Here is a 27,628-nt window from a genome sequence, read left to right as displayed (position 1 = left end):
CAAAGCCAGCCTAGGCAGGAAAGTCCACAAGACTCATATCCAAATAACTACCAGGAAACAAGAAGTGGCACTGTGGCTCAAAGGAGTTGAACATTAGCCTTGAGCAAAAAAATCTCAGAGAGAGTGCTCAGGCCATGAGTTCAAGTCCCACGAACCAGAAAAAAAAGAAAAGAAAAACACATTTGGTGGAAGAAGGAAAAAACAAAAGAGGAGGAGGAGGCTACATAAGTCAAACAGGTAGTACATCCATTAAAAAAAAAAAAAGTTATGGGAGAACTGGCCACTAGTGGCTCACACTTGTAATCCTAGCTACACAGGAGGCTGAGATCTGAGGCTCATAGCCCAAAGCCAACCCAGGCAAAACAGGTCATGAGACTCTTATCGCCACTTAAAAAGCCAGAAGTGGAGCTCTGGCCTGCTAGGCTTGAGGAACAGAACAAAACAAAGCAAAACAAACAAACAAACAAAAAAACTCTGGGACAGGGGCTGGGAATATGGCCTAGCGGCAAGAGTGCTTGCCTCCTACACATGAAGCTCTCGGTTTGATTCCCCAGCACCACATATATGGAAAACGGCCAGAAGGGGCGCTGTGGCTCAGGTGGCAGAGTGCTAGCCTTGAGCGGGAAGAAGCCAGGGACAGTGCTCAGGCCCTGAGTCCAAGGCCCAGGACTGGCAAAAAAAAAAAACAAACTCTGGGACAGTACACAGGCTCTGAGCTCAAGCCCCAGAACCAACCAACATACACATATACACACACATACACACAATTGTCTGCAATGGAAGATATTTCACTTAAAAATACCAACTTCTACCAGGAACAAACAGGGAGTGATCTGTAATTCCTATCTCTAGTTGTTACTTCAGGACTTGCTATGAAATTTGTTGTCTGGTGCAAAAATGATAATGTAGAGCTCTCATTCAAAACATACTAAGATTGTGGGTGTGTGGGGGTATTTGTGTGTGAATGTGTTAGGGATCAGGAACTCAGGGCTGACAATATACTATAAGCAAGGGCTCAATACAACAGAGTAGAAGTAAGAAGAGGGCTTAGCAATTTTACAGGTCTTATATGAGTAAAGCCAGGCCTCACTAGACTCCATTCATTTTTATCCTTCTCCAAAGCCTTTTGTTCTTAATGTAGTACTTAATGTAGTACTGCTAGAGACAAGGTAAAATGAATATTTTTTGTTTTATTGTTATTATAAAGGTGATGGATGTACAAAGGATGTATAAAGGTTGCAGTTACTTAAGTCAGGTAACAAGAACATTTCTTTTTGGACAATGAAAATTGACATTTTAAATTGAAATTTAGATTAAACTTTGCTGTGGTTTGTGTGTCTCCCCAAAGCTTAGTGTATTGGGACCTTAATTCCTCAAATATGGCAGTATTGGGAGGTTGAGCCTACTAAAAGATATTTAGGTCATGGGAACAAAGTCCTCATGAAGATATTAACACCTTTCTCATATGATTAAATTCTTGTCTCAAGGACAGGTTATGCCAGGCACGAATGGCTCACACCTGCAAACCTAGCTACTCAGTTGACTAAGATCTGAGAATCAAGGTTCAAAGCCAGCCCATGAAGAAAAGTCTATGAGACTTATCTCCAATTAGCTAGCAAAATGCTGGAAGTAAAGGAGAAGTAGAGTCCAGCCATGAGCAAAACAGCTGAGGGACAGCACCCAGGCTTAGTTCAAGCCCAAAGACTGATACAAATGAAATGAAATAAAGTAGCAGATTATTTAACCCCCCCCCAAAAAAAAACTCCAGGGAGACATGAATTAACAAGTAGAACAATGAATGGGGTTTGACAATAGAACCTTTTTTTTTTTTCCTTTTGGTCAGTTATGGGGCTTGAACTCACGGCCTGCACACTGTCCCTGAGCTTTTCTGTTCAAAGCCAGTACTCTACCACTTTAAGCCACAGCTCCACTTCGGTTTTTGTTGAGTGGTTAACTGAAGTTCAGAGTCTCATGGGGACTTTCCTGCCAGGTCTGGCTTTAAACCCAGATCCTCAGATCTCAGCACAGTACCTTTTATTACTAACAATTTGCATTCTGGGCCAGGTACTGGTGGCGCACGCCTGTAATCCTAACTATTCAAGAGGCTGAGATCTGAGGATCACTGTTCAAACCGAGCCCAGGCAGGAAAGTCCCCGTGAGACTCTTAATTCCAATTAACCTCTCAAACAAACAAAGTAGAGTTATGGCTCAAGTGGTATAGTGCTAGCTTTGAACAAAAGATGCTCAGGGACAATGCCCAGGCCCTGAGTTCAAGCCCCAGGACCAGCATAAAAAAAATAAAAACAACAACAACAAAAAAGAATACAGTGAAACATTTAATCCCTATCTTATTACATATGTTCCACTCTTTCACATAGGTAACCAATTTTTATTGATCTCTTGGGGATCCTTTCAGAGTTTTTGTTTTTGTTTTGGTAGTGGTGGTACTGCAGTTTGAACTCAGGGCCTGACATTTGTTAAGCAAATGCTCTACCACTTGACAGTTGCTCAGGGTCAGCCTCAGACAGAGATCTTCATACCTAAACTTACCACATAGTTGGGGCCACAGGTGTGAACAGATGCACCATGCTAGGTTTATTTGTTAAGATGGAGAGTTTCACTAACTTTTTACGCAGGTCTCAAACCACAATCCTCCTGATCTCTGCCTTCTGAGTAGCTGGGATTATAGGTATCAGCCAATACACCTGGCTCTTTCTGACTATTTTATGCAAATACTAACAAACATGAACTTATTTTCTTATTGTCTCCTTCTTCACACAAAACATTTCAGGTAATCTTTCTTTTGCATCTTCCTTTTTCCTCAGTTAACAAAATACAGACAATCTTATCATATGAGGACATACAGAAGAACTTCCCCATTCTTTTTAGTATAACACCAATATTGAGATATAACTTACATACCACAAAACATATCCCTTTAAACTATATAATCCAGTGGGCTTTGGTATATTCACAAACGTGTGTAGTCATCATCATTGCCTAATTCCAGAATGCTTTACTCACTCCAATAACGAGCTCATTTGCAGTTCTTGCCTGGTCTCTCCACCTCTAACCACTGGCCACCATTAATCTGCTTTCCATCTCTATAGATCTGCCTACTCTGGCCATTTCACCTAATAAAAGAAATCATGCCACATGTGATCTTTTCCAACTGGCTAATTTTTTACTTGTCTTACAAAAATGTCTCAAGGTTCATGTAGCATGTATTGCTATCTCTTTCATTTTGAGGGTATAGAATATATCCATTGTTCTACATTTTATCTCTGTATTTATCAGTTCCTGGGTATTTCCACCATTTGGCTATTATGAACATTTGTGTACATGTTTTTGTGTGGACATCTGTTTTCAGTTCTCCTAGGTACAAACCTAAACCTAGTAGGGAGAAATTGCTGAGTCATATAACAACTCTATGTTTAACCTGTGGGCTCTCTCTCTCTCTCTCTCCACTTCCCCTCACTTGGGGGGGGAAGGGGCTTGTCCGCCCCTTCCTGGGTGGTCCTCTATCGCTCTCACGTGGGAGCGATGGCCACAGGTAGCCTCGTCTCTCTCTCTCTCTCTACTTCCCCTCGCTTGGGGGGGGAAGGGGCTTGTCCACCCCTTCCTGGGTGGTCCATTATCGCTCACGCGGGAGCAATGGCCACAGGTAGCCTTGGTGGCGTGTGGTCACAGGGTGCCCCCAAACCGCCAAGAACGACACAGATGCGTGGGCCCCTGGAGAAAAACCTCTAGGGCTTCTGTTTATTCAAATGAGGAGCCTCCCAGATATACCCCAAAGGCGGGCACAAGAGAGGGGCCCCTGATTGGTCCCAAGGAGCTGTCCCTCAAATGATGTCAGGAGACTTCCTTTGTTGGCAGAGGTCCAGCCCCCTATGGATGGGCCCCCTGGGGTAGCCCTCCGCCATAGCACACGTGCTAGCCCCAGGGACAGGGGCTTCTCTTCCTGTTAAAGACAGGAAGGGGAGGGACAGGCCAAGGTCAGCTGTGGCCCCTTAAAGGTGCAGCTGACCCCAACATTAACCTTTTTTGGTTTTTTTGGTGGTGCTGCTGTTTGAACTCAAGAACCTCAGGGTTGCAAGTTAAGTGCTTAGTCATGCCTCCAGCCATGTTTAACCTTTTGAGATGTTGCCAGATTGTTTTCCAAGGTGGCTGTCCTATTTTACATTGCCACCAGCAATGGATGAGGGTCTTAACATCTCTACATCCTTGCAGACACTTGTCTTTTCTCGCATAGCCATCTGCGTGTTCAAGTTTGATGGAGCCAGCCAACGAGAAGGTTGTGTGGATGAACAAGAATGTATGCTGCTAAGCTTCAGAAATTAAGGGGTTAAGAAAATGCCATCTCTGAGAGCCAGAGGTGTAGTAGCATAGTTATAAAGTATTTGCCTTGTGCAAAGCACCTGTTCAATCCCCAGTACCCCACAAAAAAGATCAGTCAGTATAGTTTCAACATAGTTGAATGTCTATTAGTATTTTGTAGTAATGAAGGGCTTCAAGATCTCACCAGCTCAGAACAGGAACAACAGAGTTTGCAAGTTTCTTGGTTTTGTTTTGGGGTTTTGTGTGGATTTTTTTTTCTGGTTTTGGGGCTTGAACTCAGAGCCCAGACACTGTCCCTGAGCTTCTTTTGCTCCAGGCTTGTGTTCTACCATGAGACACAGCTCCACTTCTGGTGTTTTTTTGTAATTTACTTATTTTTATTTAATTAATTTATTTAGTTTTGCTGGTCTTGGGGCTTGAATTCAGGGCCTGAATGCTGTCCCTGAGCCTCTTTGTGCTCAAGACTAAGTGTGCTCTACCACTTGAGCCACAGTACCACTTCTGGCTTTTTTTTTTTTTTTTGCCAGTCCTGGGCCTTGAACTCTAGGGTCCAAATGCTGTCTGTCCCTAAGCTCCTTTTGCTCAAGGCTAACATTATATCACTTGAGTCACAACACCACTTCCAGTTTTTTCTGTAATTAATTGGAGATAAGTCTCACAGACTTTCCTGCTGTCTTTGAACTGGGATCCTCAGCTCTCAGCCTCCTGAGTAGCTAAGATTACAGGCATGAGCCAACAGTGCCCTGTGTTTTGGTAATTTATTACAGATGAGAATCTTACAGACTTTTCTGCCTAGACTGGCTTCAAACCATGATCCTCAGACCCCAGCCTCCTGAGTAGCTAGGATTACAGGCATAAGCCACCAGTGCCTGGCTTATATTTCTTGTTTTTTGAGTTAAGGTCTTGCTATGGTACTCAAGCTGGTCTTGAATTCGTGGACTCAAGTGACTCTCCTGCTTCAGCTCCAGAGTCCTGGGAATCAGTGTCCTTCTTAACAACTCTTCCTTTCTCTCCTCTCACCTCTTCCTCAATTCACCACTCTGTAGCTTCCTCCTTCAAAGCCACCAAGAATTTCCCTGCCTCCAAAGCAAATGAATGTAAGCCCTTCTGGCTGTCCATAGTTTACCCTTTCTTTCCAATTACTCTAGCTCCCTTTGCTTTTCATTTTTCTCTGGCCCTTCTGGAAATGCTAGAGCTCCTCAGGACACTGTCTCAGGGCCCCTGTATGTCACTAGGCAATATCACTCATTCCTAGGGCTCCATTTCAGACCTTTCTCCAGAGCCCCTCCAAGCCCAGAAGCCACCTGCACAACAAGTCCCAGAGAAGATGCTTTATACTCATCACCAGCCCAAATTTAACTGTGAGCCAATACACAAATATACATTCTACATACATTCATGCATACATACATACATATAGTGTGCCAGTACTGGGGCTTGACACTGCTGCTTAGCTTTTGTGCTCAAGGTTGGCACACTACCACTTGAGCCACAGTTCCACTTACAGCATTTTGCTGGCTAATTAGAGATGAACCCCTCTCAAATTTTTTCTGCTCCAATTGGCTTCAAACCAGGATCCTCAGATCTCTGCCTCCTGAATATCTAGGGTTACAGCCATAAACTACCAGTAGCTAGCTCTATGCATGTGTTTTTTTGGTGTCCTGTTTTTTTGTGCCTGTCCTGGGGCTTGAACTCAGGGCCTAGGCACTGTCCCAAAGCTTTATTTGGGCTGGGAATATGGCCTAGTGGCAAGAGTGCTTGCCTCGTATACATGAGGCCCCGGGTTCGATTCCCCAGCACCACATATACAGAAAATGGCCAGAAGTGGCGCTGTGGCTCAAGTGGCAGAGTGCTAGCCTTGAGCAAAAAAAAAAAAAAAAAAAAGGAGCCAGGGACAGTGTTCAGGCCCTGAGTTCACGGCCTAGGACTGGCCAAAAACAAAAAGTTTTATTTGATTGTCAAGGTGATATACAGAGGGGTTACAGTTACATATGTAAGGTAGTGAGTACATTTCTTGTCAAATTTGTTACCCCCTCCCTCACTTTTCTCCCACCTTCCATCCCCCCTAAGCCCTGCCCCATCCCCAAGCTTTTTTGCTCAAGGCTACCATTGCAGCCACAACTCCAGCTCCACTTCTGGCAGGTGTGCGTGGTGTGTGTGTGTGTGTGTGTGTGTGTATGTGTGTGTGTGTGTGTGTTTGTGTGTTTGTTTAATGGAAAATCAGAGTCTAACAGACTTTCCTGTGTGTGTTTGTGTGTGTGTTTAATGGAAAATCAGAGTCTAACAGACTTTCCTGCCCAAGCCAGCTCTGAACTGAGATCCTCCTACCTCAGCCTCCTGAGTAGCCAGGATACAGGCATGAGCAATCAGTACCTGGCTCCTTATGCTGCAAAAGACTGAAAAAGTCTTCAAATACTAATTTTAGTTATTACTAGATGCTGTAATTATGGATAGTTTCAATTTTTATATACTTCATGTTTTTAAAACTTGCACAATAATTTCATATTACTTATGTAACTAAAATAAAGGTTCTTTAAACAAGAAAATATTGAGGAATTGAGGATCCAGAAGAATTCTAGGGTTGTTTTTGCTCAGCAGTACATCACATGTTAGCATATGCAAGGCCATGGGTCAATCAACGGGCCTACAAGCAAAGAAAAAAATCAGAAAAGGAATTCCAAAATATACACACTGCCAAGATGAAGGGAGTTGGCATGGTGGTACACACCTGTCATCCCCACTCTGGAGGAAGCATAAAATAGTAGGTCTAGGTCAGCCCAGGCAAAAAGCAAGACGCTATATCAAAAATAACCCCAGCAAAAAGGACTAGGAGTGGGGCTTAAGTGATATAACACTTGCCAAACAAGTATGAGGCCATAAGTTTAAAGCTCCCCACAAAAGAATGTTCCTTGGGACTGGAGGTATGGCTCAAGTGCTAGATTACTTACTAAGTAAGTGTAGGGTCCTGAGTTCAAACCAAAAAAAGAAAGAAATGTTGCTGGTACATCATTCAGTTTTCCAACTTCTTTAACTACTATCATCACAGGCCTAGAGAGAAGCAAGAGAGCCAGACACAGCTCATTTCTATTACGCAACCCATGCTAGCTCTCAGATTGGAATGGGTTCAGCTCGTTCAGCAAACATTGACTGACTGTCTACTTCTGCTGCCTGACTCCCACTGCCCCAGTCACTGTTACTGTCCTGTGGGCTTCAGCTAGTGGCCAGTTAGGGAGCCTAGAGTCTGAAGGTAGGATCTCCACAGTAAGTGGAGCACTGGCCCAGGAAAGGCAGGGCTGGTCTACACTAGAAGAAATTTTAACATTTTCCATAGCATGACTTTTACCCTAAAAAAAAAAAAAACCACTTGAAAAGGAGCCAAACACAGTGGTGCATGCCTGTAGCCTGTAATCCCAGCACCAGTTATTAGGCCAACCTGGACTACATAGTAAGAAATTCTCAAAAGTGGAACTGTAACCAAGTGGTAGAGCACTAGCTTTGAGCATAAAGGCTCAGGACAGCACTCAGGTCCTGAGCTGAAGCCTCAAGACCATCAGGTACAAAGAAAGTAAGGGGGGGAGGGGGGGGGAAAAAGGAAGGGGAGGCAGGGGAGGGAGGTGAGATGACAAATGCAGATGACAAAAAATAAAGAATTAAAGCCAGGCGCTGGTGGCTCACACCTGTAATCCTAGCTATTCAGGAGGCTGAGATCTGAGGATTGCAGTTCAATGCCAACCCTGGGCAGTCCCTCTGAGACTCTATATCTCCAATTAACCACTTAAAAACTGGAAGTGGAGCTGTGGCTCAAAGTGGTGGAGTGCTAGCCTTGAGCAGAAGAGCTCAGAGACAGTGCCCAAGCCCTGAGTTCAAGTGCCACAACCACCAAAATGCAAACAAACAAAAAAGAATAAAGAATTAATATCTATTAGGTAAGGTTTCTGTCAATAAATAAAAACAGACAACTGATCTTTTTAAATGGGCAAAGAATATGAATAGTTTAAAAAACTAAATAAAGGGATTAGTAACTTCACTAATGATGTATAAAAAAATCAATGAAATATTACATAGGAAATGGGAAGACCTTCCATGTTTATCAAGAGTCAATATTGTGAAAATGGCCATACTACCAAAAAATGCAAATTCAATGCAATCTCCATCAAAATCCCAGTGATGTTCTTTACCAAGATAAACAATCTCCATCAAAATCCCAGTGATGTTCTTTACCAAGATAAAGAAAACAATCCAAAATTTAATTTGGAACAACAAATGACCTAGACAAAGCAATTCTGGGCCAAAAAAAAAAAAAATACAGGTAGTATCACAACACTAAACCTCAATCAAACTCTACTACAGAGCCATAGTAACAAAAACAGCTTGGTACTGGCATAAAAATAGACCTGAAGATCAATAAAATAGATTAGAAGATCCAGAAATAAAACCACACACTTACAGTTATCTGATATTTGATAAGGGAGACAAAGAAATACAATGAGAAAAAAAAATAGTCTCTTCAATAATGGGTATTGGAAAAGTTGGCATCCATATGCAGAAAACTAAAAGTGGATCCCTGTTTGTCACTATGAACTAATATCAATTTAAAGTGGATCAAAGGCTTCAAAGACCCAAAACTTAGAAACTACTGCGAGAGTAGGAGAAACATTAGAACTTAGGTAGAAACTTCTTGAATAGAGTCCCAGGGATACAACAGATAGGACAGAGACTTGGCAAGTGGGATTACATCAAAATAAAAAGTTTCTGAGGGCTGGGGATATGGCCTAGTGGCAAGAGAGCTTGCCTCGTATACATGAGGCCCTGGGTTTGATTCCCCAGCACCACATATACAGGAAACGGCCAGAAGTGGCGCTGTGGCTCAAGTGGCAGAGTGCTAGCCTTGAGCAAAAGGAAGCCAGGGACAGTGCTCAGGCCCTGAGTCCAAGGCCCAGGACTGGCCAAAAAAAAAAAAAAAAAAAAGTTTCTGAGGGGCTGGGAATATGGCCTAGTAGTAGAGTGCTTGCCTCCCATCCACGAAACCCTGGGTTTGATTCCTCAGCACCACATATATAGAAAAAGCCAGAAGTAGTGCTGTGGTTCAAGTGGTAGAGTGCTAGCCTGGAGCAAAAAAGAAGCCAGGGACAATGCTCAGGCCCTGAGCTCAAACCCCGGGACTGGCAAAAAAAAAAAAGTTTCTGAGAATCTAAGGACATAGTTACTAAACTAGAAAGCCAACAGACTGAGGAAAGATCATTACAAGCAATATATTAGACAAAGGCCTAATAATCCAATATATACAAGGAACTCAAGAAACTAACCCCTCCCAAACCTAATAAACCAATCACTAAATGGGCAAGGTAGCTAGGGAAAGACTTCTCAGAAGAAAAGGTAAGAATGGCAAACATGAGGAAATGTTCATTATTCCTGGCCATAAAGGTAATTCAAATCAAAACAACTCTGAGATTCCATCTAATCCTAGTAAGATGGGCCAATGTTGTGAATTTGAACAACAAATGTTGGTAAGAATATGAGGAAAAAGAAACCCTATTGCACTGTTGGTAGAAATGTAAACTAGTGTTCACTCTGGACAGCAGTCTGGAGGTTCCTCAAAAAACAAACATAGACCTTTCCTATGACCCAGCCATACCACTCCTAGGCATCTACTCTGAACATCATGAGCAAAGGACAAGGACACCTGCACATCCATGTTCATTGCTGCACTATTCACAATAGCCAAGATATGTAAATATCCCAGATGCCTCACAATAGATGAGTGGATCCAAATAATGTGGTACCTCTACTCGCTACACAATGGAATTTTACACAGCCTTTAGAAAAAATGTCATTTGCAGGGAAATGGATGGAACTAGAACAAATCATGTTAAGTGAGGTAAGCCAAGCTCAGAGAAACAAAGAATGCATGTTCTGGCATGTGGAAGTTAGATCTAAAATGAACTGGGGTACGATAAATTATACAGGATTCTAGATACTCAAACATAATGAGACCAAAGGAAGATTTTTTTTTTTTTGCCAGTCCTGGGGCTTGAACTCAAGGCCTGAGCATTGTCTTTGGTTTCCTTTTGCTCAAGACTAGCACTCTACCACTTGAGGCACAGCAGCACTTCCAACTTTTTCTGCTTATGTGGTGCTGAGGAATCAAACCTAGGGATTCGTGCATACTAGGCAAGCACTCTATGGCTAAGCCACATTTCCAGCCCCAAAGAGGACAGATACTCTTAGGAGAGAAACAAAAGCACAATGCCTAAGTATCTCTTCATATTTATATAAAATAATATACTTACTGAAACAAATTCTAGCATATGGAAACAAAAGACTTTTTTGTTGTTTTCAGTTTTTGATGATTGTCTTCTTTATCTTATGTATGGTGTACTCTTGTGTATATCTTTGAGAGGATGGAGAGGGGGGCACAGAACTCAAGGGAAAAGGAGGAAAACATGCAGCAGTGGAGCTCACTGGACATTGATGAAAGTAAACTATACAACTAGTGGGTGGAGATGGGAGAGAAGGACTGGGAAAGAGTGAGGGAACGCAAGCCAATGTACGAAAGGAAATGAACTCATTACCTGATTCATGTAATTGCAATCTTCTGTACATCACCTCTAGAACAATTAATTTTTTTAAGTTATGACCTCTAGTATCACTCAGGTTGTAGGAATTGGCAACGTTAGTACATGATCTAAGTGAGCATGTCAGTTGCTACCAACTTGAAATTCAATGGCACAGATTCTATTAAAAATTTAAAAACAGGGCTGGGAATATGGCCTAGTGGTAAGAGTGCTTGCCTCGTATACATGAAGCCCTGGGTTCGATTCCTCAGCACCACATATATAGAAAAGGCCAGAAGTGGTGCTGTGGCTCAAGTGGCAGAGTACTAGCCTTGAGCAGAAAGAAGCCAGGGACAGTGCTCAGGCCCTGAGACCAAGCCCCAGGACTGGCAAAAAAAAAAAAAATTTAAAAACATATGTCCTATTTTCAAATGCAAAAAGATAACTATATAAGGATGTTCATTATTGCAATGTTTATAAAGCAAAAAAGTTGAAACCTTTATGTTCATCAAGATGTAACTATATAAATGAAAGTATAAGCATAAATTTGAATATAGTACAAGAATTTGGGAAAAAATTTTGGTGTTTTTGTTTTGTTTTGTTTGAGTAATTTCACTATGCTGTCCAGGCTGACCGCCAAACTCCTGGGTTCAAGCAATCCTCCTGCCTTAACCTCCCAGGTAGCTGTGGCTACAGACATGCACCATCTGGCACCTCTTGTTATGAAACAATTCTTTTTTTTTTTGCCAGTCTTGGTTCTTGGACTCAGGGCCTGAGCACTGTCCCTGGCTTCTTTTTGCTCAAGGATAGCACTCTGCCACTTGAGCCACAGCGCCACTTCTGGCCGTTTTCTGTATATGTGGTGCTGGGGAATCGAACCCAGGGCCTCATGTATACAAGGCAAGCACTCTTGCCACTAGGCCATATCCCCAGCCCATGAAACAATTCTTTAAAATATTTTTATTGTCTTTAAGTGCAAAGGAGTTATCATTCAATAAAGCAGCTTATGAGTACAGTGTATCTTGCTCAATATCATCCCCTCCAACATTCTCTCCCAACCTACCTCTTGGCCCTCACTATTCTTCACTTTGTAGGATATATATTGAATTTTTTGTCATTTAACAAAGATTTTATATATATATATGCTTGTGTGTATATATATGTGCATATATATATATTCAAGAGAGAGACAACATTTTCATTTGTGTCACTCCCTCAACATTTTCATCCTCCTTCATTATTATTATTATTATTTTTTTGTCTGTCATGGAGTTTGAACTCAGGGCCTAGGCCCTGTCCCTGAGCTGACCTTTTTTGCTCAAGGCTAGCAAACTACCATTTTGAATCACAGTGCCATTTCCGGTTTTCTGGTGGTTAGCTGAAGATAAGAGTCTCACAGACATTCCTGCCTAGGATGCCTTTGAACAGTGATCCTCTGAACTCAGCCTCCTGAGTAGCTAGGAGTGTAGGCATGAGCCTCCAATGCCCAGCTCATGAAACAACTTTTAAAATGTAAACTTGTTTAGATGTATAACATACTGCATATGACAATAAATTATATGCTGGATGAAAAAATATTTGTGTAAACATAGAAAAAAGTGTGGAGGTTCACAGTATATCAAACTGATAAGAATAGGATAGAGCTGGGTGCCAGTGGCTCACACCTTTAATCCTAGCTACTCAGGAGGCTGAGATCTGAGGATCTTGGTTCAAAGCCAGCCAAGGCAGGAAGGTCCATGAGACTCTTATCTCCAATTAACCACCAGAAAACCAGAAGTGGCACTGTGGTAGAGTCCTACTTTGAGCTAGGCCCAGGGTTCAAGCTACACGACCGACAAAAAAAAGTAGGATAGAGTGTGTAGGTCAGTAGTGGAGAGCTTGCCTAGAATGCTGGAGCACCTGGGTGCCATTCCTAGTACCAAATAATAACAATACATGAGTAAATAATTAAAAATCTAAAAAAGAATTATTATCTTCAGGAGCATGGTAAAGAGGGTGACTCAACACTTTTGCCCTTATTTTTATTTATTTATGTATTTTTTGCCAGTCTTGGACCTTGGACTCAGGGCCTGAGCACTGTCCCTGGCTTCTTTTTGCTCAAGGCTAGCACTCTGCCACTTGAGCCACAGCGCCACTTCTGGCTGTTTTCTGTATATGTGGTGCTGGGGAATTGAACCCAGGGCCTCATGTATATGAGGCAAGCACTCTTGCCACTAGGCCATATCCCCAGCCCCTGCCCTTATATTTTTGTATTCTGTCCATTGGTTAAAAAGAAATGTAGGTTATTGTCTTTAAAAACTAGAGACTGGCTGGTTGCTGGTGGCTCATCCCTGTAATCCTAGCTATTCAGGAGGCTGAGATCTGAGGACTACGGTTCAAAGCCAGCCCGGGCAGGAAAGTCCATGAGACTCTTATCTCCAATAAAACTACTCAGAAAAAAGCCAGAAGTGGTTCTGTGGCTCAAGTGGTAGAATGCTAGCCTTGAGGGCAGAGAGGCTCAGAGACAGAGCCTAGCCCCAGGACCAGCAAAAAAACAAAACAACCTAGAGACTAACAGAAATGGAGGGACAAAGGATGAACAAATGCAGCAGTGGTACTCACTAGATACCATGCTAAATATGAACTATTCAACTTGTGGGAGGGGACAAGAGGGAAAAACTGGTAAAGGGTAACATTGTCCAAAAAGAAATGTACTAATTATTTGTGTATCACCTTTATAATAACAACACAGAAATAATTTTTTAAAAACTAGAGACTAATTTCTAGTGATATTTTTCTTTCGTTATTCATCTTATTTATGCTTTAGGATAAGTTTAAGAGCACAAGGAACTTTCTCTAAAACACACAGAGCTCAGGGAATCTTTGTCTTTATATATACACACATTTTTCTTTAATTTTTTTTTTTTGGTCATGTGGCTTGAATTCAGGGTCTGTGAACTGTCCCTGAGTTCTTTTGCTCAAGGCTAGCACTCTACCACTTTGAGACACAGCTCCACTTCCCCCTTTCTGGTGGTTAATTAGAACTAAGAGTCTCATGGCCTTTCCTGCCCCAGCTGGCTTTGAACCAAGATCCTAGGATCTCCTGAGTAGCTAGGATTACAGACATGGGCCACCAGCACCCTGCTATTTTTGTCTTTTTATATCCTAAAGATATTTTTTACTTTGATATTCCCACTAATTTTCCTAAACTCACAACTTGATGCACATACAGTAGAAATCAGTACTTACAGGTAACCAACTTTTCCTCTGCACTCTGCATGGCCCAGGGCTGGGTGATGTGTTTTGTTTTTATTTTGCCAAGGGTTATTTGGATATTTATAACATTATTTGAGGGCCATAGAAGCATCAGATTTCTGTCAAGTACCAAATGATTCCACAGGGTCACACTCAGCCTGACAGGAGTGGGGAACAAAAAGGGTTTCCTACTCAAAGGCATAAGGTCTCCAAACATGGAAAACACTATTTAAACAAATTTCAGGAAATGGAAACATAGGATGTTTTTGTTGCCCTTGGTAGTAGTTTTTTGGGTTGTTGTTTTTTTTTGTTTTTTTTTTTTTGGCCAGTCCTGGGGCTTGGACTCAGGGCCTGAGCACCGTCCCTGGCTTCTTTTTGCTCAAGGATAGCACTCTGCCACTTGAGCCACAGCGCCACTTCTGGCCGTTTTCTGCATATGTGGTGCTGAGGAATTGAACCCAGGGCCTCATGTATACGAGGCAAGCACTCTTGCCACTAGGCCATATCCCCAGCCCCTTGGGTTGGTTTTTGTTCTTTTTGTTGTTGTTGCTTTTGCCTTTTGGTTTTTTTGTTTTGTTTTGTTTTGTTTTTGCCAGTGCTGGGCCTTGGACTCAGGGCCTGAGCACTGTCCCTGGCTTCCTTTTGCTCAAGGCTAGCACTCTGCCACTTGAGCCACAGCGCCACTTCTGGCCGTTTTCTATATATGTGGTGCTGGGGAATCGAACCCAGGGCTTCATGTATACGAGGCAAGCACTCTTGCCACTAGGCCATATCCCCAGCCCCCTTTTGGTTTTTTTGTTTGTTCTTTTTTCGTTCTTTTGGAGCGGGCATGGTGAGGCAAAGAAACGGAGTGGGAGAAGATGAACAAGAATGGTACTCGGTCGACACTACGTGGAAAATGAACTGTACAACTTGTCGGCAGGGACAGGAGCGGGTAACCGGGGGAAAGAAAAGTAGGGGGTGCCAAAAAGAAATGTACTCATTACCTGACTTATGAAATGTAACCCCTCTGTACAATACCTTAATAATAGTGTGTGTGTGTGTGTGTGTGTGTGTGTGTGTGTGTGTGTGTGTTTGAGGTTCCCCAATTCATCTAATGGGGTAAAATTCGAAGACAGGCTCATCTTCCCACTTTCTTCATGCAGCCTGGATTCGGGGCCAACCTGCTGGGCCAAGCCTTCAACAAGACCAATTTCCTGAGAGGCCTTTTGCAAGGAGGAGAGACCACCAGGATTAACAGGGGAAGGCTGGGAGGTAATAGCCAGGCTGGCTTTCGGGGTGCAGGACGACTTCGGGTACTCAGGGGACGCCTCAGAGAAAGCATTCGTTTTCAGAGTCGTGAGTGCATGTACATCGCTTGACTGTGCAAGGGTTAAGTCCTCTCAGCCGACCCCCAAACGTGCAGGTTTGCACCCAAAGCTCAGAGAAAGACAAGTCTGGCCTAGTCAAGTCAAAGAAAAAGAGAAATCAGGGGTGCAAACTTTTCGGGCATCCACTCGGGTCTCCGGGGCTCAAAAACGAATTAAGGTGGAGGTCGCACTTTTTCTCACCTTATCCACGTACCCAATGAGCACCCGGAGCGGAGCAATTTGGGGGACTTGGGTCGTGCCCTCAGTCAAGATGGCGGCCAAGGCACACCCGCGCCCAGGCGCACGCGCGGCGTGCCGGCGCGGCCTCGTCCTCCCGCCGACCGCCCCGCCCACCCGCCAGCTGCAGCGCACCGCGCGTCCCCAGCCTCACCCCTTTTCGGGCTGTCCCCGCCAGTCCAGGCTCCCAAGGCCCGGAAGTGCAAGTTGCCGCTCGGCGGAGAGGACGAGGGGGGAGGGGGAAGTGCTTCCGGAGAAACGGGCCCCGGGTTGGTGTTTGTAAACTTGCCTCGGTCCCGGTGGGGGCAGCGGCAGCCACGGGTTTGGCACGACGTGCTGGGGTCTGAAGGAGGCGCCGCACGACTGAGGAGACAGCGGGAGGCCGCGTCTGGCAGGTAGGCGCACGCCTCGGGGAGCGCCGCGTCGTCCCGGCGGACGGCAGTACCTCACCAGCTCTCAGGCCGTGGGGCGCCGCGCGGGAAGGGGGAGGGGAGAGGAGGAGGGGCGCGTGGCGAAGGGAGGGGGTTCGGGCCGGGGAAGGCCTGCCGCGCGCGCGCACACACACACTGTCCTCCCCTCCCCCCTGCCAGTGTGTGTGCGCGCGCACGCGCGCGCGCGGGCTGCCGCGTCCCCGGCCCCGGGGGCTCGCTGGGAGGAGACGCGGGCGCGAGCACGCACCCCGCGCCGCTGCTCGGCGCTGGCGGGCTCTGGTTGGGGTTTGTGGTTGCGGAGCCCGACGCCGCGGCTGCCTGGCTGGCGGGGAGGAGGGTGGGGGTGGGAGGGAAGGCGCCGCGCGGGGCTCCGTCTGCCCGCCCTCCACCCCCGACGCGCACCGCTGTACCTTGGGGCGGACTCGGAGAAGGCGCACTGGCGGGCACTGCCGATCCTGGTGTCCGCTCGCCAGCCCGGAGCCCAGCGGTGGCCACGGCTCTCCTCCGCCCTCGTCCCGCCCGCCTCTGTCGAAGGCCGGCTCGGCGGGCCGGCCCACTCGGCACAAAAGCCCCAGAGGGCCTCCGCCCCCTTCCTCCACTCCTAAGATGGCACATCCACACAGTTGCTCTGTTGGCCGAGTTTCTCCATAGGAGGGTCCACTGACTTTTGCTCTTTTTGGCCGCTCCTCTCTGCCCAGGAGACGAATTTCTTCTTCTGACCTAGGGGGAAAAAAAAAAAGAAAGAAAAGAAAAAGCTCTTTTTTTTTTTTAAACTGTTCTCTTTCTCAGCTTCACAGAGCGCCCAGGGCGGGAGGGAAAGTTCATCCTATTTGTTCTGTGGACTGAGGATGTTGCACTTAAGGGCCCCTTCTCCTTTTCTAGTTTCAGATTTGTGGAACACATCTAGAGCTTCATCCAGAGAATTCAGCTGGAAAACTTGAGACTGGCAGACTCTCTTTTCTTCAGACAATAGACAAAAGCCAGGCAGAAACCAGGGATTCTTGGAACACTGATTTCCCTTTGGAGGACACTAAATTCTTGTGGAAGACAAAGACAGTTCAGTATGGCAGCAGGACTGAAAGGACATCAAGGAGCCATTACTGTGATTTGGTGACAGTTCTTCAAACGACAGTGTCTTAAGAAAAGCTGGATCAAGGAACTCCTGAACTTTTGGGTTCATTAAATGAAAAAAATCAGCATGGCTCAGGTAAAAAGCTCTAGAGTCCTCCTTCAAGATCATTCACTGGGAAGCCTGTTTGCAGTGTCACTCTTGAATGCTGCCTTAGTCAACTATATTGACCAACCCCAGTGAGCCAAGCTCTGTATTAAGCACCAGGGGGAGATCTAGAGGAAAGAAAGGAGACAGGCCACAGCCCCTGCCTTCAGGGAGCTTCCAGTCAAATGAAGGAGGTAGGCTATACTGCATCAGAGGCATTGATGGGACATTTGCAAAGCAAAATGTACTTGCTGTACATTTGGTACATTAAGTGCTGAGGGGCATGAAGGAGTGAATAGACTGGTGAATGCTTCGCTTGTTGTTGTTGTCTTTTCAACAGAAATTTATTGAGCTGTTATTTATTATATGCAAGGCATTGTGCTGTGAATACAAAGATGAATAAGATTGTCCTTATCCTAAGCAAGCTTCCAGGCTAGTGGGGTGGTGGGGGTAGGGGATAGAAAGATTGTCTGTTATTTATATTCACAATGCCTTGCATAATGGCTAGCTAGTAATATAGAGTCAATATTTTAATAGAAGAAATGTGCAATAGTAGAGGTATGTACACTGCAGTAATACTTCTGTCTGGTTGGAAATGAAATTTGAAAGATTTTGTTGGATAAACAGAGAAGGCCATTCAGACAAGTGGAAGTGTGTGAACAGAGGCTTAGAAGCATGGGAGAATGTAGTGAGGGTCAGGAAACTACAGGTAGTTTGATAGGGAAGAAAAAAATTACATGGCGATTAATGAGATAGGGTAGTTAATAATGTATAGGGAGTTCTTTCCCGAAGAAGTAAGTAGACTGTGACCCAAGGGTCTTTTATACCTTGCTAAGGAATTAAACTATTCTGTAGTGAATGGGGACTTCCTAAAGAATGTTAAGCAACAGGGTAATGTCAAATCAGTATATTTAGAAGACTATTGTCATTTTTGAGGTGGCAGATGGATTGGAAGGACAGAGTGACCAGATTGCTGATAAAGTCATCTGAGTGGAAAAGACTTAAGTGCACACATCTCCTGAGCTTCTCAGAGCTTTCTTCCAGCGACCCTCCCCTTCGAGTCTCACCAGGATGGCAGCCTGATTATACTGTAATTGGCTTTCTTCCAGCTGCTTCTGCATGCACAGCTTCCTCCTCTCCATGCAGAGTAGAAACCCTTTGGTTTCTTCATCCTTTGTTTGCAGCCCACTCCACAGCATTGTGCTCACTCCTGTTCTGAAAAGGCCGCCTCTGCTAACCAGTAACTTAGTGCTGGGCACTGCTAAGCCATTTACACTGTAGTTCTCATCGACCTTGTGAGGGTAGGCACTATGATAGGCATTGTGTATTTAAGCAAACAACTTAAAAGGTGGAGGGACTGCTCAACATTACGTAGCACAAACAGCAGAGCTCAAATTAAACTCCACATCTGCTACTCCAAAGTCTCTGAAAGTGGCCCCAAGATATACTGACCATTCTAAAAGATATTTCTTCATAAAAAGTTTTTCTTCTTGTGTGTCTCACTCCTGTAATCCTAGCTATTCAGGAGGCTGAGATCTGAGGACTGAAGTAGAAATGAGACTCAGGTCATTGAGTGCCAGCCATGAGCAAAAAAGCCAAGTGAGAGCCTCAGGCCCCAAATTCAAGCCCCAGTCCCAATACCCCCCCCCCCAAAAAAAAAGGTGTATATTCTTGAGTCTTGACTAAACAAAGTCAGTTTGAAGAATATAGCAGTGAAAAGAGGTTATTTAAACATCCTTTGTTTAAAGTAATTTTAATTTTATGTGGAGCCCAAAATGTGAAAAAATGAACATTCATGTACTCCTATAAATGACCTAAGAGTTGTGGGAAATTATTTATTCAAGAATCCTTCCTAGTGGTTTAGTTTTTATATCTGCTGTAATTAATGCTTAGGGAATCAAAAAATCTAAACAGAGAACCTCATATCTGGCACCAAAGTGTACTAGTTAGTCAAAACTGAACTCTTAGCTGGGCACTGGTGGCTTACACCTGTAGTCCTAGCTACTCAGAAGGTGTGAGATCTGAGATCATGGTTCAAAGCCAGCCAGGCAGGAAAACCTGTGAGACTCTTTATCTCTAATAAATTATTTTTTAAAAAAACATAAAAGTGAAGCTGTGGCTCAAGTGGTAGAAGGCTAGCCTTGAGCAAAAGGAAGCTCAGGGACAGTGTCCAGGCCCTGAGTTCAAGCCCCAGGACTGACAAAAAACAAGTGAACTCTTGCTGGGTGCCAGTGGCTCCTGCCTATAGTGCTACCTACTCAGGAGGCTAAAATCTTAGGATTGTGGTTCAAAGCCACCCTGGGCAGGAAAGTCTGTGGGACTCTTATTTCCAGTTAACCAAAAAGTCAGAAGTGGAGCTGTGGCTCAAATGGCATAATGCTGGCCTTGAGAAAAAAGCTTAGTGACAACACCCAGGCCCAGGCTCTTGAGTTCAAGCCCCAGGACCAGCATAAAAAAAAAATTAACAATAAAGTGAACTCAAAGCCGAGGGAAAAGTAAAGAAAAAGAAGAATAAAGTCCTGCTGGGAATCTTCCACTGCAGTGGGTCTGCTAGACAGACCCTCATAGCAACTGGTAATTACAGCTTGGAAATACTTTCTGAGGCCAGCCTCGACCAAAAACCTGAGAACCTCACATGAAAATTAAGGCAAAAAGGGGTAAAGGGAATGATTCAAGTGGTAAAGTACCTGCCTAGTAAGCACAAGACTCTGAATTCAAGCCCCAGTATCATAAAGAAAGAAAGGAAAAGAGAGAGAGAATGGGGAAGGAAGGAAAGAGAGTGGGGGGTTGAAAAAGCCAGGCACCAGTGGCTCACACCTGTAACCCTTACTACTCAGGAAGTTGAGATCTGAGGGATCATGGCTCAAAGCCAGCCACGGCAGGAAAGTCCATGAAACTCTTTAACTTCAATTAACCAGCAGAAAAGCTGGAAATAGGGCTGGGATGTAGCTCAGTGGCAAAGCACTTGCTAGCAAGTGCAACGTCCTGGGTTTGATCCCTAGTACTAAAAAAGAAAAAACAAAAAAATACAGTTTAAAAAAAAACAACCAAAAGCTGGAAAAAGAGCTGTCACTCAAGTGGTAGAGTACTAGCCTTGAGCACAAAAGCTCAGGAACAGCAACCAGATTCAGAGTTCAAGCCCCAGTACTGGCACCAAAAAAAAAGACCTGTAAAATAATAGCACATTGCACCTACCACAGCACTAATGACAAAAGTGTAGTTACAGCCAGGCACTGGTGGCTCACACTTGTAATTGTAGCTACTTCAGGAGGCTGAGATCTGAGGATCTTGGTGCAGAGGATTTAATCCTTGAGACATCTCCAGTTAGCTACCAGAAAGATAAAAGTGGCTCAAGTGGTAGAGTGATAGAACAGTGATTGAAAAAACTAAGTATGAATACAAGGCCCTGAGTTCATGCCATAGTACCATTACCATCTTCCCAAAAAGTGTAGCTACTTCTTGATCATTAACTCAAATCTGAATGTCAGTGCTGAGGAACAAACAAAAGGAACTAGTTCCTGATTAGATGAGTTAGGGAAGACTCTGGAAGGAAGCAAGATTTGTTAGGAATATTCCCTGGACAGAAGTTGTTTGTCTGTCTCAGGGTGTGAAAGATAGTTCTGTAGAATGCGGCAGCCTGTTTTTGCCCTGCCCTGCCAGGTGACCTGACACCTCATCTCCTTTCAACTTAGGCAAGTCTCCTGGCTTGTGAAGGCCTAGCAGGTGTGAGTTTGGTTCCCACTGCAGCCAGCAAGAAGATGATGCTGAGCCAGATTGCCAGCAAGCAGGCCGAGAATGGCGAGCGGGCAGGTAGCCCTGATGTGCTGAGGTGCTCGAGTCAGGTACAGCACTTGAGTCCATTGTGGCACCTGGGGGTCGGGTGGCCCGAACTCTCTGCCAGGAGACACCAGGTTTTGATTCCTCCATGCTTCCAATTAGGGAAGTAGGGAAAGGGGATCCAGCTGGGAATGAATGAAGGATATGGGTATTGAGAGCTAAGGAAGGTCTTTCTGTACGGGCCATTAAAACCAGGGTACGTGGAGAGGAAATAAAGGAGTACTTTATCTAACTTTGGGGCAGGTAGTTGACTCAATTGCAAATTGTCTGTCAAAAAGCAGTATTTGGTCTCTCATCTTGTATCCTGAGATGGACTGTGAGTTTAGATTTGATTTGTTTTCAAAGGGTCACCGGAAAGACAGTGATAAGTCCCGGAGTCGAAAAGATGATGACAGCTTGGCTGAGGCCTCTCATTCAAAAAAGACTGTTAAAAAGGCAGGTAATGGGGTAACACCCCAATCTTATGCAGTTTGGTGACGGGTGATCTTTCTCTGTTCCTTAAATGCTCTGGTCCCTTGTAACAAGTGAGTGTGTGTTCCTGATTTCATCCCTGAATCCACTTTAGTAGTTGATATCTACCCTTACTTGAACACCCTCGGTACATGTGGTAGAACATGAGCATACCCTGCTCCTGGCAAGGACAGGCCAGCTCCAGCTCAGGTCATGCTTGGTGCTGGGTGTGACGTAATAGGTAGCTTAGCCACACCATCTCCTTCCTTAGAGGGAAGCAGGAATGTGGCAGATGACTGCACTTGCAGACAGCAGCAGAGAAGTTCTTTTTGGACCCAGAGGAGAATGGTTTTTAGGAAGAAGGCAGAGGGAGAGCCTCATGACATACCTGATTGTTGCCCCCAGGTGGTGGTGGTGGAACAAAATGGTTCTTTTCAAGTAAAGATTCCCAAAAATTTTATTTGTGAACACTGCTTTGGAGCCTTTAGGAGCAGTTACCACCTCAAGAGACACATCCTCATTCACACTGGTAAGTCTCATACCTGTCTTCAAGCTGATATTTGAAGGGGGAGAACAGTCTATAGCTTCTGTTTGGATATGTAGCTGACTGGTTGGGTTTATTTTCTAGGGGAAGTATTAAAAATGGAGGAAGAGGATAAATGGGTGAAAGTAGAGAGATTGCATGGCTCTTTATCTGGCATCCCTGAAACAGGCAGCTTTGGGGCCCCCTCCACATTTATGATAGCTTAGGAACCTGGGAAGATGACTGGAATGTGATCCCTATGTTACTTATGTCCTGACATCAACTTCTCTGTCCACCTGAACCAGGTGAGAAACCATTTGAGTGTGACGTATGTGATATGCGCTTCATCCAGAAATACCACCTGGAACGCCACAAGCGTGTACACAGTGGTGAAAAGCCTTACCAGTGTGAACGGTGTCATCAGGTAAGGTTCACATGTCATTTTCTGCAGCAACCCACATCTATATGTAATCTTTATCTTCCTCAAGAACCAAGGCCATCCCCTCACTCCTGCCTGACAAGGAAGCCATGTGGCTTCCTTAGTAGTTGGTACCCCTTGCTTTTCTGGCCTTACATAGCTGATGGGGAGAAGCTTTGTTAAAATATTATCATAATAGCATTTCTTAGGCACTTATTCTGTGTTAGGTACTATGAGGACATGTGTTACATTAGATTTTGATGGGGGTATCAGTGGTCACCTTAACTATAAGATGACTTTGTTGTCCTCGTTTCCCACCTGCTGAAATTGAGATTTGGGGAGGTTTAGTTTTGAGACATAGGAAATGAAGAGCAGAGCTAGTTAGCCATTCCTACTTCGGAGGAAGAGATACAGTCTTTGCCTTAGAGGTCACTATCTGATCTGATGAGAATATGTGAGAACTAAAATAAGACAAGAGATAAGAGATAAGGAATGATAGTAGATAGTACTTCTGGATGCTTAGCTATGTCTCAAGCTTTGTTCCATATTTGCATTGAATCTTCAAAACACTTAAATGAATATTCCTTGGTGAAGCTGGATATGGGGACACACACCTGTAGTCTCAGCACTCAGAAAGCTGAGGCAGGAGAATAGTAAGTTTAAAGGCAGCCTTGTACTGTATAGTAAGATCCTGTCTTTAAAAAAACAAAAAGTCCCATGATGACAAAGACTGTCCCTCTGGTTATCTCCACACTTCGTTAAGGCACAATAGCTATGTCTGCCTTGAGATAAATATTTGGTGAAGGGCTAGGATTAGAGTTGATAGAACACTTACCTAGCAAGTCCTAGTTCCATCTGCAGACTGGCTTTTTGTGTGAGTGTGTGTACCAGGGTTTGAACTCAAGACCTCATACTTCCTCGACTTGCTTACTTGGCTGGTGCTCTGCCAATGAAACTGTACCTCCAGCCCAGCTTTTTGCTGATTTATTTAGGAGATGAAGTCTCAGATTTTTCTGCTAATTGGCCTTGGATTGTGATCCTTTGAATCTCAGCCTCCTAAGTAGCTAGGATTACAGGCATGAGCTGCCCTCACCCAGTAAAACAGATATTATTTGATGAGTAAAGCAGCTACACTATGAGTTGATACATTTATTCTACTCCTACAGATTAGTGGACAGATAGAAGACCATTAAGTAATTTACCAGAGTCACAGACCTACTAAGTAATAGAACCAGGGTTTGGAACCAGGCACTCTGATTCTAGTGTCTGCATCCTTAACCACTATGTAACATGTACCTTCATTGTGAGGAAGGGGCTAGATGACTGGCAGCTGAGTCTCCTCTCCAGCACTTAACCCTTCCTTCCTTCTCAGTGTTTTTCTCGGACAGATCGATTACTCAGACACAAACGGATGTGCCAAGGCTGCCAGTCCAAGACTTCTGATGGGCAGTTTTCACTATAGGTGCAAGGGGCCCTGGGTGGTGGGAATTATCAGAAGAATTCACTGAAGAATACACCCCCTCTGGTCTGATGGTCCCACCGCCGCTCCGTCTGAACTTGTCCCCCTCCTGGAGGATGGACTCAGGAGATCAGAAGAGAGCATCAGGGGACTGTGGCTCCAGAGCCTCAGCTCTGTAAATAATCTAAGACTTTATGAATCTCGGGGACGTTCCTACAGCATTCCTGGGTAGGGGAGCTAGTCCCTGAACCCTTGGCTGAGGTTATAGGTGAGGACTCAAAGTACAGGACCAAGACTGAAGTGTGGCTCCCACAACCTTGGACTCCAGCTGGCAGCTGAAATGGAAAAGACTGGGGAAGGAAATGTGTTTGTTCTGTTTTTTTTTTGTTTGTTTATCCAAAAGCATTCTCAGCGGATGAATTGTGGATACAGGTAATCTGAAGGCATAAAGTCCAAAGCAGGGACAAGACTGGTACATCCAGTCCAGTTCTTAGCTACAGTAGATCTTCAGTGTTCCACAGCTGCACCTGACCTCCTGTTTGAGGGAAAATAGAACCAGGGCTGGCTTACTTTTGCCTTCTTAAACACTGTAGGGACAAAAGGAAAGGTGGTGGGAGGAGTAAAAATGGGCTGGATCCAAGAAGAGTGGGTGGTACTTCTTGACCTCCCGAAGAGAAGAGCAAGACTTGTACCATGGGTGTTGTAATGACCCATGCCCATGCCACACTGGTACCGGATGGGATTAGCTCAAGTGCCTTTTGGAGGAAACTTGGGTGAATGGCCCATGAAGCCCTTCCCTTCGGGCAGTTGGTCTTGAATATGGCTTTTGGCTACCTCACTGTCATTGACTCCTACAGTCAGACAGAGGTGTTGAGCAGGGAGTTGAGGGTGTCTGAATGGGTTCTTTCCTTGTGCCCTTTTAGGAACAACCCAAGACAGTCCCAAGTTGACTAATAACTATTTGAGAAACAAGCAAGGAGTTGGTGGTCCCTGTTGAATGGTAGAAGCTGTTCTTTCTACCCAAGTCTTATTGCTGTATTCAGGCAGAGAAAATGGGGGTTTGGCCATTGGTCCCAAAGAACAAGATCTTGGCTCTCTTCTTGATGCCTATCCCTACAAATAAAGAATGAGGGAGGAAGCAAGCCTCATAGAAAGGATTACAGGAGGAAACCTAGTATAGATTTTATTAACCATAATCTTTGCTCCTCTCCGCTCCACCACCACTACCCTGCCCATCTCAAAAAAGGTGATAAGATGTGTGTTTGTGTGTGGTATGTGAATGCTGTGTTAGTATGCTTGGAGGAGATGGCATATTATTGAGCCAAACTCTTCTGTGGCTGTCAGTTTAGGGAAGCTTGAGCATTAAACAGCCTTTTCCCACCCAGACCTGAAGGGTGCTTGAGTCCCAGTAGGAGCTGAGAAACTCAAATTTCAGGAACAGAAGGGCATTATTCCAGAGGGTTTTTGTTTGTTTATTTGTCTGTTTATTTTCTTTAAAGATTGGTTCAACAGTCTAGTGGTTAGGGTGGTTTTTCACCCAGACCAGGGTAGGTGAACATAGATTTTTCTAAAGTAAAATAAGAAGCTTCTTTCTGCTAAAGAAAGGATCCTTATGGGAGGATCTAGGGTTCAGCTGACCTCCCTACCCACCCCTGTGAACCTCCTCTGACCCTTGGGAATCAAGGGTGGCCTGTCTTAGTAATCATGGAGACTGGGTGAGCCTGAGCACTGAACTGTTGGTGAGAATCTGAGATGGCATTTTTCATAGTCATTGAGGCAGGATTCATTGCCCAGAAAATGAGGGAATAGACAGGAGCAGCATGGTCTTGGCTATCGCCTAATCCAATGAGGTAGGGGTGCAGTACTTCAGGGAAAAAGAAGGGAGACATGGCACCTTTTAGCTTTTCTCTGACAACACCTGAGGTCTTTTGGGGGAGACGCTGAGGAGTGTTCATTGCCTTGTGTTCTAGCTTTGTGCTGGTACTCCCATTTGATGTGGTCCCTGCAAGCAGGGATACCTTTCTGCATGTGAGCCCTTCCTGTTACAAGGTTTTGCTGGGGCTAGAATTTTTCTTATCATTCACCTCTGCAAAGGAGGATACATTAAGAATTTTATCCTTCCAAAAGTGCTTTTGAAAATGGAAGCACATCTTCCCCTCCACTTGGCAGGTAGACGAGAATGCTTGTGGAGAGAATCACTTGAGTGACCCATGCCTCTACATGTACAAATATGTACTAGGTCAGATGTGCCCTGAAACCAGGCATGGTGGGGCACACCTGTCATACCAGCACTGGACAAGCTTAGGCAGGAGAATTGCAAATTCAAGGCCAGTCTGGGCTACATAGCGACACCTTGTCTCAAAAACTCAAATAACAGTGTGACCTGGCTTCTGCAGACCTTGGCTTCCTGCCTGGAGAGGAATCTTCTGAGCACGTGTGCAAATAGTTATACTAAAACCTCCCCTGCCAGGGTTTAGGTGTGAGAACTCAGGAGCAGGTCATTGGTCCATTTGTTCAGATGCTGACGTTTTGGGGCAATGGATGTGAAGAGAGATGAGCAGAGGGGTAGAGTAGAGAATGATTGAACACCCAGAGGGCCCAGGAACCCCATGTCTACCCTGTGGAAACCACAGACAGACCACTGCAAAGGCTCCTGGACCCAATACCCTACCTAACCTGCTGGGGTAGGGACTAGCACTGGAAAGATGCCTCAGGTGTGTTTGGAGTGAGGGGAATGGAGATAGGGCAGGCACTTAGTACCTGAACTTGGGGGACCTGGGGAAGAGTTCTAGTCCCTGGATGGGCCCCTGCACCAGGTCTTACCAGGCTTGCCCTTGCCAGCACCCTTCTTTTCCATCCACCCCCAACAGCCTCTTATCATCACTTAGCTACTGATTGATTGTGCCCCATGGCTTGACATTTGAGGGTTAGAAGAGTGAACTCCCACTACAGAATCTAACCCTCTCCCCAGATGCACATTGCCTGTGCCATTGGCCCCGGGGCTTTTATCTTCAATCCCCTTCCTGCCCTTACCACCTTTTTTTTTTTTAATATACTTATTTTGCTATGGGGGAGGGGACTATCAAATGAACAAGATCACTTTTAAATGGTAGTTTTTATAAGATGTTATAAACTTGTATCTTTTTACCATTAAAGTGCAGTGTATGTTCCTTCGTGATATATTTAGGGTATTTAAATAAAAGAATGGGGCTTTTCTACATTACATCTCCTCAGGAAAACTATCCTGGGGCCCAAAATGATATTTTTAGTGGTTTTTCTCCTTGCACACACACCTCCCAGTATAGCCAAACTATAACTTGGAGTGTTCTGTAAACATCCTTTTAAAACTCCCTTCTTGCTGGGTGTCAGTGCCTCACACCTTAATCCTAAGAAATTTAGGAGGCTGAAATCTGAGGATCACAGTTCAAAGCCCGCCCAGGCAGGCTTCAGTTAACTCTTCAGTTAACTACCAAAACCAGAAGTAGAGCTGTGGCTCAAGTAGTGGAGCACTAACCTTGAGCACAAAAGTTCAGGGATGGGGCTGGGAATGTGGCTTAGCACTGGAGTGCTTGCCTCATACAT

General features: G+C 44.7%; 2 protein-coding genes and 1 long non-coding RNA gene across 11 annotated transcripts in view; 2 read left to right on the top strand and 1 right to left on the bottom strand.

Moving 5' to 3' along the window:
• The window catches only part of Csad (cysteine sulfinic acid decarboxylase), a 34,883-nt gene extending 18,305 nt beyond the window's left edge, over nt 1-16,578 (bottom strand). For 2 of the 6 annotated variants that reach the window (XM_048363687.1, XM_048363721.1), the window contains exon 1: nt 16,554-16,578. The gene's annotated coding sequence lies outside the window, so the exon portion shown is untranslated. Of the gene's footprint in view, nt 1-3,024; nt 3,140-16,001; nt 16,132-16,553 lie in introns of those variants that run through there. The other 4 variants (XM_048363667.1, XM_048363695.1, XM_048363712.1 and 1 more) reach the window with 3 other exon arrangements.
• On the top strand, nt 957-27,269 carry LOC125364292. 2 transcript variants are annotated; one of them, XR_007213465.1, is made up of 3 exons: nt 957-968; nt 12,748-12,754; nt 25,293-27,269. It is a non-coding gene; the product is annotated as an uncharacterized LOC125364292 (long non-coding RNA). The 2 variants fall into 2 exon arrangements; XR_007213460.1 differs by lacking the exon at nt 957-968 and adding an exon at nt 6,489-6,519.
• Nucleotides 15,968-27,269, top strand: Znf740 (zinc finger protein 740). Of its 3 annotated transcripts, none has more exons than XM_048363778.1 (7): nt 15,968-16,107; nt 17,026-17,350; nt 21,052-21,201; nt 21,542-21,631; nt 22,052-22,175; nt 22,475-22,593; nt 23,960-27,269. In XM_048363778.1, the coding sequence occupies exons 2-7, from the start codon at nt 17,327-17,329 to the stop codon at nt 24,047-24,049; spliced, it is 597 nt and encodes a 198-aa protein (XP_048219735.1). In that variant the 5' UTR covers nt 15,968-16,107; nt 17,026-17,326; the 3' UTR covers nt 24,050-27,269. The 3 variants fall into 3 exon arrangements, with proteins under 3 accessions (XP_048219735.1, XP_048219745.1, XP_048219757.1); XM_048363788.1 differs by having other exon boundaries at nt 17,026-17,553; XM_048363800.1 differs by lacking the exon at nt 22,052-22,175.
• Nucleotides 27,270-27,628: the final 359 nt, after the last annotated feature.

This window comes from Perognathus longimembris, chromosome 1 (assembly GCF_023159225.1).
Source record: "Perognathus longimembris pacificus isolate PPM17 chromosome 1, ASM2315922v1, whole genome shotgun sequence".
In the NCBI taxonomy this organism is placed as follows: domain Eukaryota; kingdom Metazoa; phylum Chordata; class Mammalia; order Rodentia; family Heteromyidae; genus Perognathus; species Perognathus longimembris.
Note: the sequence above shows the minus strand (reverse complement) of the source record. Positions and strands in the feature narration are given on the sequence as shown.

Coding starts and splice junctions, on each gene's coding strand:
- Znf740 (XM_048363778.1), top strand. CDS start 17,327: ATGAAAAAAATCAGCATGGCTCAG. Junction 17,351..21,051: donor AAAAAATCAGCATGGCTCAG/GTAAAAAGCTCT, acceptor CTTTCAACTTAG/GCAAGTCTCCTGGCTTGTGA. Junction 21,632..22,051: donor CAAAAAAGACTGTTAAAAAG/GCAGGTAATGGG, acceptor TGTTGCCCCCAG/GTGGTGGTGGTGGAACAAAA.